Source organism: Alosa pseudoharengus, unplaced genomic scaffold, assembly GCF_046254945.1.
Source record: "Alosa pseudoharengus isolate Yale_2024_CS ecotype anadromous, Long Island Sound unplaced genomic scaffold, YU_APseudo_1.1 YU_APseudo_1.1_scf_13, whole genome shotgun sequence".
Lineage (NCBI taxonomy): Eukaryota > Metazoa > Chordata > Actinopteri > Clupeiformes > Clupeidae > Alosa > Alosa pseudoharengus.
In genome coordinates this window covers 12,025,507-12,038,416 of record NW_027468598.1, presented here as the reverse complement: position 1 = coordinate 12,038,416, position 12,910 = coordinate 12,025,507, and the positions used below count along the sequence as shown (strand labels likewise).

At 38.6% G+C, this 12,910-nt stretch overlaps 1 protein-coding gene across 4 annotated transcripts; it reads left to right on the top strand.

Moving 5' to 3' along the window:
* The first annotated feature begins 2,448 nt into the window (after positions 1-2,448).
* Positions 2,449-12,127, top strand: aifm4 (apoptosis inducing factor mitochondria associated 4). 4 transcript variants are annotated; one of them, XM_076282169.1, is made up of 20 exons: positions 2,449-2,488; positions 2,958-3,276; positions 4,567-4,648; positions 4,756-4,865; positions 5,953-6,062; positions 6,215-6,259; positions 6,420-6,492; positions 6,694-6,806; positions 6,922-7,008; positions 7,147-7,238; positions 7,330-7,460; positions 8,280-8,395; positions 8,508-8,579; positions 8,687-8,750; positions 8,934-9,010; positions 9,099-9,216; positions 9,313-9,411; positions 9,503-9,578; positions 9,686-9,790; positions 10,703-12,127. In XM_076282169.1, exons 3-20 carry the CDS (start codon positions 4,578-4,580, stop codon positions 10,734-10,736), a joined length of 1,593 nt encoding a protein of 530 aa, XP_076138284.1. In that variant the 5' UTR covers positions 2,449-2,488; positions 2,958-3,276; positions 4,567-4,577; the 3' UTR covers positions 10,737-12,127. The 4 variants fall into 4 exon arrangements, with proteins under 4 accessions (XP_076138284.1, XP_076138283.1, XP_076138282.1 ...); XM_076282168.1 differs by lacking the exons at positions 2,449-2,488; positions 2,958-3,276 and adding an exon at positions 3,707-3,807; XM_076282167.1 differs by lacking the exons at positions 2,449-2,488; positions 2,958-3,276 and adding an exon at positions 3,795-3,882.
* The last annotated feature ends 783 nt before the right edge of the window (positions 12,128-12,910 follow it).

Below are 12,910 nucleotides of genomic sequence, written 5' to 3'. Positions count from 1 at the left end.
ACTTGCACAGTCACTGTCCACGAAAAAAGTCCAAATGGAAGCCTTTAAAGCCTTATAAAGTAATATTTTCAGAAAACAGAAATAAGTGGATTTTGTGTGCAACAGACTACTGTCACAAAGCAAGTATTCTGTAGCAATTTTTATTGCATTTAAATCACTCAAATGGTGGTTGATGGTTTTGTATTCTGGTTAGCTGACCACAACATTCAGAGTAGTCATACGTGGTCTTTGGCTAAATTAAGTCATAATGTAGGCCAGTCTACAGATAGTCTAAAGCCATGGCTTTGAAGACGACATCATGCCTTGCATGGCTCCCGCCAAATCCACAATCTGTTCACTGTGACCTGAAACCGTTCCACTAGATTCCAATCAGGCTTTGGGTTTAACCTAGTAACATAGTGGGGAGATGATCCATGACAGGTTTTCGCCACAAATTTACTAGTGCTATTTCTAACTCCTATGTTCAACATATATACACTGGCCTATGTAACTCTGAAATTCTGAAGTTTTAAAACTTATGAATATTATGAATAAGTAAGTAGGGTTTGAGGTTTATAAAGAGTTGCAAGAGTAGGATGACCATGGGAAGCGTGACTTCAGTTTTCAAGGAGTTACCATGCAGAGGTCATATCATGTGCTATGTGCCACGGTACATCTAGTTTTGAGACCACTGAATACAATTTGTTTCATTTGTCAGACATAAATGACATCTCATAAATTAACCAAGTTAGTAGACAGTAAGAAAGAAGGAGAAAAGATGAGAAAAAAAGAAGGTTAATAAGAGTCATGAACTTGACCGGTGAGTGTGAGAGCAGGATTCCGTCAAGAGCTTACAGTGCCATTTGAAGTCCGCCTGTATAGAGGCCAGATTACAACAAGACCCACTGTAAATGACATTTTAAGAGAGGAAAGAAAAAGTGGCTCATTTATTTATGCCTAGACAGGTCTGATAGGTCATAGGCCTACATTTATTGTCAGGTGAATAACATAATTTCTATTTTATGTCTTAAAGTCCAGTTCTTATTTAATTAAAATCCATGTAGCTTTACAGTTTTCTCTGATAGCTTAAACACATTTTTTGTAACTATGGCTTTTTTTGCAAAACTCTACACACAAATAGGAAAACCTTTCACCCTCTTCACACCTTCGTAAAAATGATGTTTTCGTATCAAACAGTAAACACAAGCCATCACAATAATAAGCACACAATGTGCCAACTACACACTGATGGTCTGAATAAAAAAACACATCTAGCTTTTGCTTTCTCTGTGCACAAGGTAGACTATGTCAGTTTGAGGTCATACTTTTGTCATAGTTCTGTAAACATACAGGGATCCAAACTTCAAGTATTGGTGTTTATTTACACACATCAAAACAAACACAAGTGTGTTTTTCCAAGTCAAAACACAAAATAGAAATTTCACTGAGACAAAACAAATCAGTCTACGGGTCAGGTCGTCTCTCAAAATTCCGTCTATATCACATGCAATGTCCTAGTCCAAGGCACCGGGAAAAATATATTCTGGAATGACGTATCCAGGCCTGACGTGACAATTATCCCCACATGTAGACTGTTTTTTTTGTCTGTAAAAGGGCTATTTCTTTCTCTTCTCACTCTTCCTGTTCCCTCCATTGTACCCATTGTACATTACCTGTGGCTTATTTATAGTGCTTAGGCTGATTGCAAAGTGAACTAATTATCTAAAACAGTTTTCACATGAGAAAGTGTGCCAGAGAGTTGGCAAAATAGTGTAAATAATAGCCATACATGTGTATGATTTGCCAGGAGTGTGTTGATCATTTGGAAATTGAGTGTAAAACAGTGAGTGCTGTGCAGGGAATTGTGCCCATAGTTGTGCAAAGTGTGTGTTACAAAATTGCAAACTGAGTGCAAAGCAGTGTTTGTGCTTTTAGTTTTGCGAACTCAGTGAGTGGTTTTGCTATAAGATAGATAGATAGATAGATAGATACTTTATTGATCCCTAGGGGAAATTCAAGCAAGTATTAAGATACATAGATACTTTATTGATCCCTAGGGGAAATTCAAGCAAGTATTATATATTAATAAGTAAGTATTGATAGTTTTAGAAATTGTGCTAAGAATCACAGTTGTGTTTAAGCATTCAGAAAAAACTGTAATAGCCCATAACGGCAAATCTGACCTATAGGGCCTATATTTAAAACAGTACAATTGGAATATTTTACTTGTTAGCCTACATGCCAGGCCTATAGCTAAAAGTAGCCTACAGGCTGTTTATCGTGGTGAAAAAAACAAACAAACAAAACAATTAACCCTCTTACCCTCAGGTAACAAACCACATTTTTGGTTACACTGGCCTTTCAAATTGCATTTCAATTTTATATACAATGATAAAAGACATGTCTCTGACCAATAAAATGATTGGTAGAAGTGGGTGTGGCCTTTGACCAAAGGCTGGAGCAACCCTTTCAGGAAGCAACACTGCATGGATCAGAGCGCCAACAATAGGTAAGAACAATATCAAGTTTTAACATGTTTAAACTGAAATAAATGTATAAACAAAATATATATATGCGCATAAATATGTAAAGAAGTTTTCATTTATTTACAAAAACAGGTTTTTTTTGTCTGTTGCCTCAGGGCAACAGTATGCAGTTAGACCACTTTTGTTTAAAGCCATTATTCAGAAGCAGTGGTTCTCAATTCTGGTCTCATGGACCCCCTATCCTGCATGTTTCAGATGCCCCCTGCTCCAACACACCTGATACAAATAATCAGCTTATTATCATACAACTGCAGCATTTGATAACCAGTTTTGAGGGCATTGAGTGATGATGGCTATAGTTGAGAAATACAATGCACTAACATGAACTTGCACAAAATGTGTGGCCATTTGTGTGTGTGTGTGTGTGTGTGTGGTGGTTATAGTAAGCTATTTGGCACATTGTAATTGAATACTTTCTATTGTTGTTTAAAGGAGATGGCCCTGACACTGAGCCTGCTGTGGTTGAAGGTGAAGAGGCTGATGACATATATGAGGAGGATGTTCCATACTTACCCTGCTTTAACCCTCTCTGCTACAAATTCTTCAGTAATTCCTCTTCGTTGCTGTGGCCATTTATTCTTTATTCTTTCAAGGATAGCCCCTTGAGATGTACCATCTCATTTTCGAGGGGGTCCTACATTTATGATCCGATCATCAACATACCCAATGCAAGCCCTACTCCAGAAACACACCGGCAAGATTCCAGACATCTCAGAGTCAATTCAGGTTACAACATAACCCCAAGTAGTCTGTGAGTTGGAGAACACCTTACAAAGACTAAAACAAAATTCAGACATAGCCTACAATATAAGTCAAACACACACATTAAAACATGCATGCACATTCACACACAAACACAGTCAGTTGATTGTCGGATTAAATGTTGAGTGTGAAAATGAACTATGTTTTTTCTATAAACTATCAGTAGCCTAAATAAAAAAAATAGAAATTAACTTTTTGCATAACTTGCTTTGTCCCAATTTCCCAATTTCACTACACAACTACATAGAGAAAACCGTGACGTTTTTACCCTTGTGGCGTCAATTTTTTGGGTCATAAAAATAAAATAAAATAAAATAAAATAAAATAAAAAGTCATGCAATAGGGTTAAGTTAGAGACATTGAACATTGTTTGTAACCAGGAACCCCACCCTGCAGCGGGTAGGCCTGTCACGGTTTATGCAAACTCTCCCATTCATTATTAATTCATTATCCCAATAGGCCAACAGAATGCTGAATCATGTTGTATCAGCGTAAGACACAAGCAAGTCCAGCGAGTTAAGTAAGTAGCCTAGCCTATAAGGACCGGAGAATAGCTGGTCTGCTATCGGACCGGCTTCTGTCAGCCAGAAGAAAGGTAGCCGTAGCCTATTACTATTATTTTGTTGTGTTTAAAAATGAGTTGGGGGCTAACCTAGGTCATACAATTGCATAGCCTTTGTGTGCAGGCAGATGTGCCTTCATCAGAACACCGTGCAGTAGCCTAAATGTTCTGGTCGACCCGCCATGCCGCCGTTGTTATTACGAATGATTTTACCGAATCTGTAGGCTATTTTTCCACCATTTATGATAGGCTATGATTGTTCACTGATGCATTGCTACTTGATAACGTCTAACTAAAATGATGGTGCCTCTGACTTCAGCTACTTAGGCTACTAGATGCTTGAACGCAACCCAAATAATCTTGCGTAGCTTTATCCTGTTGGTAGTAGTGGATGCTTCGTGCTTAAGTCGTTGCCAAACGATGGACCCTCGAGCAATAGTTGTCCGATTGATTTGTAAGAGCGCCTTTCAAGTTGCGAACATCAAAGCCTTCGCGGCTGTTCGAGCGTCCAGGTGTAATAGTTACGTTACATCATTTCGAAGCTATAACGTTGCAGCTGGTAGACCTACTTTATATCGGTTAAGTAAACTCTGGTTCACCCGGACATTGGGATCCTATAGTACTCTTCAGCCAGGTATGCAGGTTTGTAGATAGACATGTTTTTTTATGCCGTGTGCTGTTCTGCATTCCTTAAATGTATCTTGTGATGGTTTGCAGATAAAGGAAAAATGGCCAACTCAAATGACTCGACGGAGATCACGGAAGTGGTGTGTCTGGAGTCAGACCTGCAGGATGGACAGTATGTCATGATCCCTCATGGTTGTCTGTGTGTAGTGTACCGGTATGCATGTGAAAGTGAAAGAAAAGTGAAGAATACACATTTGTTCCTCTTTTCTCTCCTCACAGGATGAAAGAAGTCGAAGTGGACAAGCATAAAATTCTGTTGGTCAAGAGCAAGGGCCAGTTCAGTGCAGTTGGCAGCCGTTGCTCTCACTATGGAGCTCCACTTATCATGGGTAGCCATAATTCAAATCCTGCAGTGTTTGTTTTTGACCATACTGTATAGGCTAATACAAATATTTGGAGTATGCTCAGGGCTTGGCAGTGATTAATTATGGTGAATGGGTTACAGGTCAGCACCAAAAGATTGGGCTTTATAGTGTTTGCTCTAACAGTGTGACCACATAGGAGGCTTATGATTTGATAAAGCTCATCTCGCAGTCTAACCATATAGTTTAGACTAGTTTATACTATTGTTCATCTCACCTTATGTCTGGATAAACAATTACAGGGCAAATGTCAGGTTAAAAAAAATCATTAATATTAATTAATGTGTGCAGAAATAAATGAAGATATACATATTTTCAAAAGTATTAGACCTACTCTAAATGCACTACGACAACATTTACAGCCAACAGTTCAAAACACAAATGAGGGATGATGTCATAAGTGGGAGTCATGCCAAGAAAGTACTTAAATATTAAATGTAAATATATATAATTATATGCAAATATGGAGGGTTTTGAGGCAGACAAGGTCAAAAAAATATTTTGTAATAGTAAACAAATTTGACCTGACAATCATTCTTTATATTACATTCTTCCCTTTTATGATGTCATCACTCAGTTGTAAATCTTGACAGAAATAATTTTGTGCATCTCCTCTGATTTATCTGCACATTAGTTAACATTAATGAAAACATGTGTTAACCATGTCCACTGCGTGTCGGGGTGTGTTCTCTCTGTCGGGACTTATTTTCTGATAATTACCGGCGGACAATATATTATCCCTTACATAATGCTCTTTAAGATATCAATGCTTTTGGACATTAATATTGTATAGCCTAAAAGGAATGCTCTTTTTGTTCAATAACAATGCAATACTTTGCACACTGTGGGTTCAAGAGAAAAAAAGAAGGTCTATGAAGGTCTATATTGAGAGGCAGGCTCTGTAAGGGACCCATTGGAGGATATAATTGCACACTCTTTTTGACGTTTGCAGATATTATTTACTTATTTAAGCCTTTTTCTATACCAAGGAGCAATCATATGAGTAAGTGAGCAATCACAGTTGCTACAGTGTTCATTTGTAAAATCTTTGCAGGGACTCTGTTGGGGGACAGAGTGAGATGTCCTATTCATGCAGCTTGCTTCAATGTGAAGACTGGAGATATTGAAGAATATCCTGGCCTTGATTGTCTACCCACTTACAAGGTATACTACCCGAAATCACCAGCGCACAAGCATGGATTACATAGCTCATAGAATGAATGACAAAAAGTGAGAAAAATAATTACTTGATGAATCAATAAATGATGTTCATATCAATTTGTTTATGTTTATATATTCTTCTTTTTTTCAAATAGGTAAAAATTGAGGATGGCAAAATATATGTCACTTTAAACACAAAGGTAAGTTCATGACTAAAACGTATTAGTCTTATCAGAAGTTATAAGGTTAAGAACCACTGGTGTAGAGCAAAAGGGTAAAACTTTGCAAAATGGAACTTCATGGAGTCATTGCTGTATAACTTAATGTGTTTGTGTGTGTGTCCCCACTCCATGTTCTTAGGCAACCAAGCGCGTGAAAGAGATGTCCCACAGAGCACCTGAGGTCTGTCACACAGTGATGTTGATTGGAGGAGGTGAGTGGGTGATATCCTGTATGTATGTGTGTGTCTGTGGGGGGGGGGGGGTCACTGAGACACCTATTCGTTGGATTAGAACAGGGAACGAGTCAGTACGAGGGTGTAGGGTTGTTTGCACTGCAGGACAGTTACATACAAATATTTAGAAGCATCTTAAATTGTGATATTATGCCAATAACAGACTGGTCTCCATCATAGGTCCTGCCTCTCTGGTTTGTGCTGAGACCCTCAGACAGAATAACTACAGTGGGAGAATCATCATTGTCACCAAAGACAACCTGCCGCCCTTTGACAGGCCCAAGCTGAGTAAGGTAAGACCTGTGGCCACATGAAACATGGATTTCCACATATCGTTTCCAAGAGTAAATGAGAAAGAAACTGGTTGGTTTGCCTGGAAGGTATCAATGTCTGTATATTTGTTCTCAGGCTATGAATATCGAAAGAGAAAAAATCCTCCTGCGACCAAAAGAGTTCTTCCAGCAGCATGACATCGAGATGTGGATGGAAAAAGCGGTAAGCCACCAAAGCTCTTATATTCAAGTATTTAGGCTTAGATCTTCAAGTTCTTGGTCAATAAACCACTGTAGGACATGTGGAGTGCATCAGGTGGAGTGCATATCAGGTTTTTTTTCCTGTTTTTTTTTGTAACAGGTGCTTTCTGTGAACACTGAGGCAAAGACAGTGACTATGGATGACAACACAGTGCAGCAATACAACCAGCTGCTGATAGCCACTGGCTGCAGGTCAGTGTTTAAACAGGATCTCACTCGACAATATGCACTGTATTAAGGAGATTCATTACGAAGATAGCTTACCCCTGTGTGTGCTCCTCAGAGCAAGGCGAATGGCATGTCCTGGGGCAGACCTGGAGAATGTGAGACTACTGGAGAGCTTTAATGATGCTCAAGACATACATAACTTGTGTGCTGGCAAGAAGACTGTCGTAGTGGGGACCTCATTCATAGGTAAAAGCAGATGTTACTTAATACTTAATACTTTATACTTAATACTTGACCAATGGCTGTAACCCTGTTACTTCAACCTATTCTTGCACTGATATTGTTTTTTATATTACTTTGTCTACATAATTCTCTTATATGTCCATATTTATTTTATGCTGGTGTCTAGACGTTATTCTTGTACTGTTGCACTTACTTATTTGCACCATCACACTCACTCTCATAGAGCACCTTACCATGCATACAGAATTACAGGCTCAGTCCCTGCCCTGTCACTGCAAGCGCCTCATGCTTGATCATCCTTAAGCACACTATGTGGATATTTGATTTAATTTATTTAGTATACCGTATTTTCCGGACTATAAGTCGCACTTTTTTTCATAGTTTGGCCGGTCCTGCGACTCAGGTGCAACATATATATATTTATATATATGTTTTTTTTCCTCTTCATGAAACATTTTTTGACTGGTGCGACTTATAGTCCGGAAAATTTGGTAGTATTTAGTATTTTAGTATTTTTTTTAATCTTCTACTGTCTCTATTGTGCAGTGGAGTTTTTTTATATTTATATACCGGTACTTATATTACTTTTTCTGCTGTAAGTGCATGTTGTGTGTGATGTCTATATGCCACTGAGACCTTGCATTTCCCATTGGGGATCAATAACTATCTATCTATCTATCCATCTATCTATCTATCTATCTATGTTATTTGTCTAGACAATTACTCTGTATTGGGTTTTGTGCATTTTTATTAGTTTTTTGTAATGCATTTTATTTAATTGTACTACTTGTAGCCATGCTTACGTGTTTGCTTGTTGTGTAGGCATGGAGGTGGCAGCCTATTTGTCGGATAAAGCTGCCAGCGTGTCTGTTATTGGAAGGTCTGAATATCCGTACCAGTTGTCGCTGGGACCAGAGATTGGCAAAATGACCATGCAGGTAAGAAATTCTGTTGTATTCTTGTAGTGTTGGCTTTTAGAATAGATTTGACTGAAAATTGGCATAATGGTTACTATCAGTTCAATGAATTACCTTTTTTTTCCCATGAAAGATGTTGGAGGAGAAAAATGTGAAGTTCTACATGAATGACAATGTTGCTGAGATATTGGGAGAGAATGGAAAGGTAACAGAACGTTGTTGCAAACATTGCTTGCCATAATACAATCAAACATCATACATTTTTAGGCAGACAGTCAGGCAGTAATAATATATTGTGAAATATATTAACAGGTCAAAGAAGTTCTGTTGCAAAATGGAGGACGTCTAGAGGCAGATGCTGTGGTCTTTGGAATAGGTATAGTACAGTCCCTGATTATTTAGAGTATGTGTCTATTTGGAGTATAGTGCCATAAAAATAGGCTATGGTCTTAATGGTCTTCAGCATCACCTTACTGGCATGGTGTATCATATGGTTGTTATTTTTACCTGTCTGTAATAATGTAGTAATGCATTGTAAGCTGTTGTGCATTTTTCTTAGGTGTCTTGCCCAATTCAGATTTTCTAAAAGGAAGCAAGATCAAAACGGACCAAAGAAATAACATCATTGTTGATAAGGTGAGCCTTGATTTAATTCGGAGAAGTGTCTAAAGTGTTGCCTGTGTGTAAGTGGATTTGAGTTTTGAACATTATTATCCTCTCCCAGTGCATGAGGACCAATGTCCCAGATGTGTTCTCTGCCGGAGATGTGGTGTCGTTCCCTCTAGGTGTTCGTGGAGATGAGTTGGTCAACATTGGACACTGGCAGCTGGCACATGCTCATGGTAACGAACAACCACCGACCTCAGCCAGCGTTGATTTATAGTCAGCTAATGGGCTTGGTGGTGATGATCTGTGTTTTTATTACGCATTAATGACAGGCAGGATAGCAGCACTAGCCATGGTCAACAAACCAACTGAAATCAACTCAGTCCCTTTTTTCTGGACTGCGCTCTTGGGAAAGAGCATTCGATGCACAGGTGATCTTCAAAGTAGCTAGTAGCCCTGCAGAGTACAATATCACTATATAATTGTTAGACCAATTCCTTCTGTATGTTTATATTTCTATAGGCTATGGACATGGGTATACTGACATTGTGTTCAAAGGCAAAGTGGAGGAAAGGAAATTTCTAGCCTTCTACATGAAGTAAGACTTCACAACACGTGCACTATCATGAGTAAGGTAACCATCAAGGCTTAACATTTCACTGCTGCAGGTATCTCTCTGAGCCTCAATTGTTTTCGAATCTACAGGGACAATATCATGGTGGCAGCAGCCAGTCTGAACTTTGACCCCGCAGTCGGTCTCTTGTCCGAAATGATGGCAACTGGCAAAGTCATAACCAGAGCTCAGATTGAGTAAGTTTTGAATGAATTGAGTGTGTGAGTGCCCACATCCATACTGTAGGGCTCTGCCATATCCTATTACATAGTGATAACTCTTCCCAATTATATGAATTTCAACTATATCGATGTTTTTGGAGATGTGCAAGGCTAAAAATAGCTCTGCCATTCATCAATTGGGATTAAAAATCTACATTAAATTAATAAAATGAATGAGGTCACTTGCCATTGGCAGGTTGCTGCTACATTTACATTGCAATTTAGCCCTTGTTTGTAAAGTTTATACATTTCACAATGTAGTTAGAGGTAGGCCTAGAACTTTCTATATGGTTAAGTTATATTATCACCCAGAGAGAAGACCATAGTAAACAACAGTTGAGCCTGGAGGCAGAACACAAAAATCCACTACTGACAAATCATAAAACTCCAAAGTAAATATGTAAGGGATAATGGACGACACGGTGGTCTGTTCACAGAAGTTAATGCACGGTCGAGGTTGTAAAACGGCCCCGACGCGAAGCGGAGTGCATTAACTTCTGTGAACAGACCACCATGTCGTCAATTATCCCGCTTCTTATTCTTATTAACTTTAGCTTTGAAACATCGCTATTTTACCTAGCCTGCTGTCATCCATCTAGCTAAAAGCCACCTCCGTCATATGCTACAATGTTACTATATGTTCTGAACGTCTGCAAGCTCGGATGCAACGTGACGGTTCATTTAAACTTCGGCGAATTAATATACAAGTGTGATACAGCCAAAAAAAAGGATCTACTTCATAGGTGTGCAAATAACATACGGTTAATGGTTGTTCTAAATTACGTAGGACAATGGGAAATTCAACCAAGCAGTGGAATAATACACAATATTCAACTTCGCCTTGTGAAATATTGTATGGATCTTAAACAATGTTTTCTTTTGCCGTAGATCTGATGACCTGAGTTGGTTGCAGCTGCCATAGCCTCTTCTGTGCCCACTCCTCTGCTGGAATGGAAGTCGTCTCAGTGTGGACATCATCTCTCTTCTTTTTACTCAAGTGTCACATACAATAAATACTGTAACTTCTGTATTTCATACTTTTGGCCAAAGTTTGTATTTCCTTCTTCAGGCTATTGCAAGTGTAACAAACTTGGTTAATGGGCTTGACATTCTCAGGTAATGTTCCGTGTTTTATAGTGTGTATTTAATGTCTTTGAATGGGATATGAAACACACAAAGCCTGTTTAAATGAATTACCATTGCATTTACTTACTATGGTTTACTGTAGCAGAAAGAAATTAAGTAATTTAATTTCATCAATGCAACAGGTGGCTAAAGCAAAATCCTTTTAGGCAAGTCTCTACACTCGGCGGCCATATTGTAACTCATTTTGGGCACTTATCGGCATCTATTTCGGGCAAAACTGTGCGTGTGTAAGGCTTCACGAATCACGACACACCAACCTCGCTCCAGCTGCGAGATCACAACACACGATTGGCACAATGTATTCACATGTCAACTGTTGGCGGCGGAAAGGGCGGAATATGTATAGACGACTGCCTCGTTTGCCTTACAAACTAACCCCATACATTTCTATGGGAGATAGAAATCCCCTAAATACACATTTAGCCTCATCTCTGGCTAAAGTCAGTAATTGTGCCTTGTATTGTATTGATGCCTTTTTGTGTCTTTATATACAAGTCACTATATGGAGTTCTCTAAATTACATGCTTTGGTTTAAGAACATGTATCTAGACAAACTTGAAATCATCTCAGGAAAGAACATTGGAATAAAGGAGGGGGTTTGCTCAGGTTTTACAAATGACAGATTGGCAAACATTCAGATTACTCCCGAAGGCATGACATGCTTTTGCCAGGAGGGGGTTGTAGCTCTGATGTGACATGCAGTTAAATTTGATTGATGGTGTATGCTAGTGTTCTTCAAACATTCCTTTTTGAACGGTTTAAGTTTCATATTGCAGTGCTTTCTAGTGGCTGTTATAATACCCAATGGCCATTGTCTAGACTCTAAGGGATGGATGACTAGACTGTGGCTTAAAGTATGCTTTAATAACAATGTGATTCACAAGTTGCCTTAAATAATGTTCTCCTATATTGTGGTTCATCCTGCATCCTGTAGGCCTATAGATTCTGTTTTTTTTATATAAACACCAGCAGTGTAGGCCTACAGTAGCCGATTATGTGTGCTGTTAACACAATAATAATTGCTATTTCTAACATTTTGATCAAGATATCACTTTTCCCCCCTGCTGCCAGACTTCCTATGACACTTTTATGTTTTATGACTCTTGTACGTTGTTGATGGGTTTATTTAATCTTATTTAAAATAAATAATATTTCCATCATCCATTAGCCTATCATTGTCTGATTTGTTATTTTTTCAATTTAAACATTTTCCATTATATAAGTTGTCTCATCTTATAAATCTGTCACAACCAAATCTGTATGAGGACTTATACTAAATATCCTTTATTATTCCACCTTAACCCTCTGTAGTGTATAGTACCTACCAGTGTTGCGCGGTCTGCCCGAAATTAAGCGGTCGCCCGCGGATGACCGCGGTCACCCGCGGTTATGAGTCATAAACAAAATATTTTAATGATATTCGGGTCATTTGCGGGCGGGTCAGTTAACATTAATTAAATATATATTTTCTACAAATAGGCCTACTTAAAATATCACGAGAAGGCTAGTATCAATACAGTAAAGTCAACAGTAAAGAAGCTGAAGACGAGTTAAAATAATAAAGACACCCCTTCAGGAAAAGCGATATAGGCTATGGGAAATATTGGGAAAAGTTCTTAAAGAAGATGACAGTAGACCGTACAAGTTATGGTCTATGTAGGCCTACTTCTTGCGATTTCCATTTTAAAGTAGGCTATGACAGCCAAAACAGGCAGCCTGCAGGAATAAATGTTATGGCACAGACTACACAGCCATATCTACCGGTATGTATAGGTTCGCGCAAGCATAAAAGTTACCTTAGTTCGTTGTGTTTGTGACTTTAAACAGTGGATGTGCTAAGCTTTGTGCTTCATTCAGCATTATAAACCAGTTCTTACGTTAACGTTTTGACCATCAATGTATCTGTCTTGCCTACCTTGCCTCACCATTTCTGTTTTCGAAAGAAAGATG

What these genes read in the sequence shown, in the direction of transcription:
- aifm4 (XM_076282166.1), top strand. Translation starts at nt 4,270, where the DNA reads ATGGACCCTCGAGCAATAGTTGTCCGATTGATTTGTAAGAGCGCCTTT. An exon ending in TCAGACCTGCAGGATGGACA is followed by an intron (nt 4,649 to 4,755) that starts GTATGTCATGAT and finishes CTCTCCTCACAG; the next exon opens with GATGAAAGAAGTCGAAGTGG. An exon ending in ATAACATCATTGTTGATAAG is followed by an intron (nt 9,011 to 9,098) that starts GTGAGCCTTGAT and finishes ATCCTCTCCCAG; the next exon opens with TGCATGAGGACCAATGTCCC.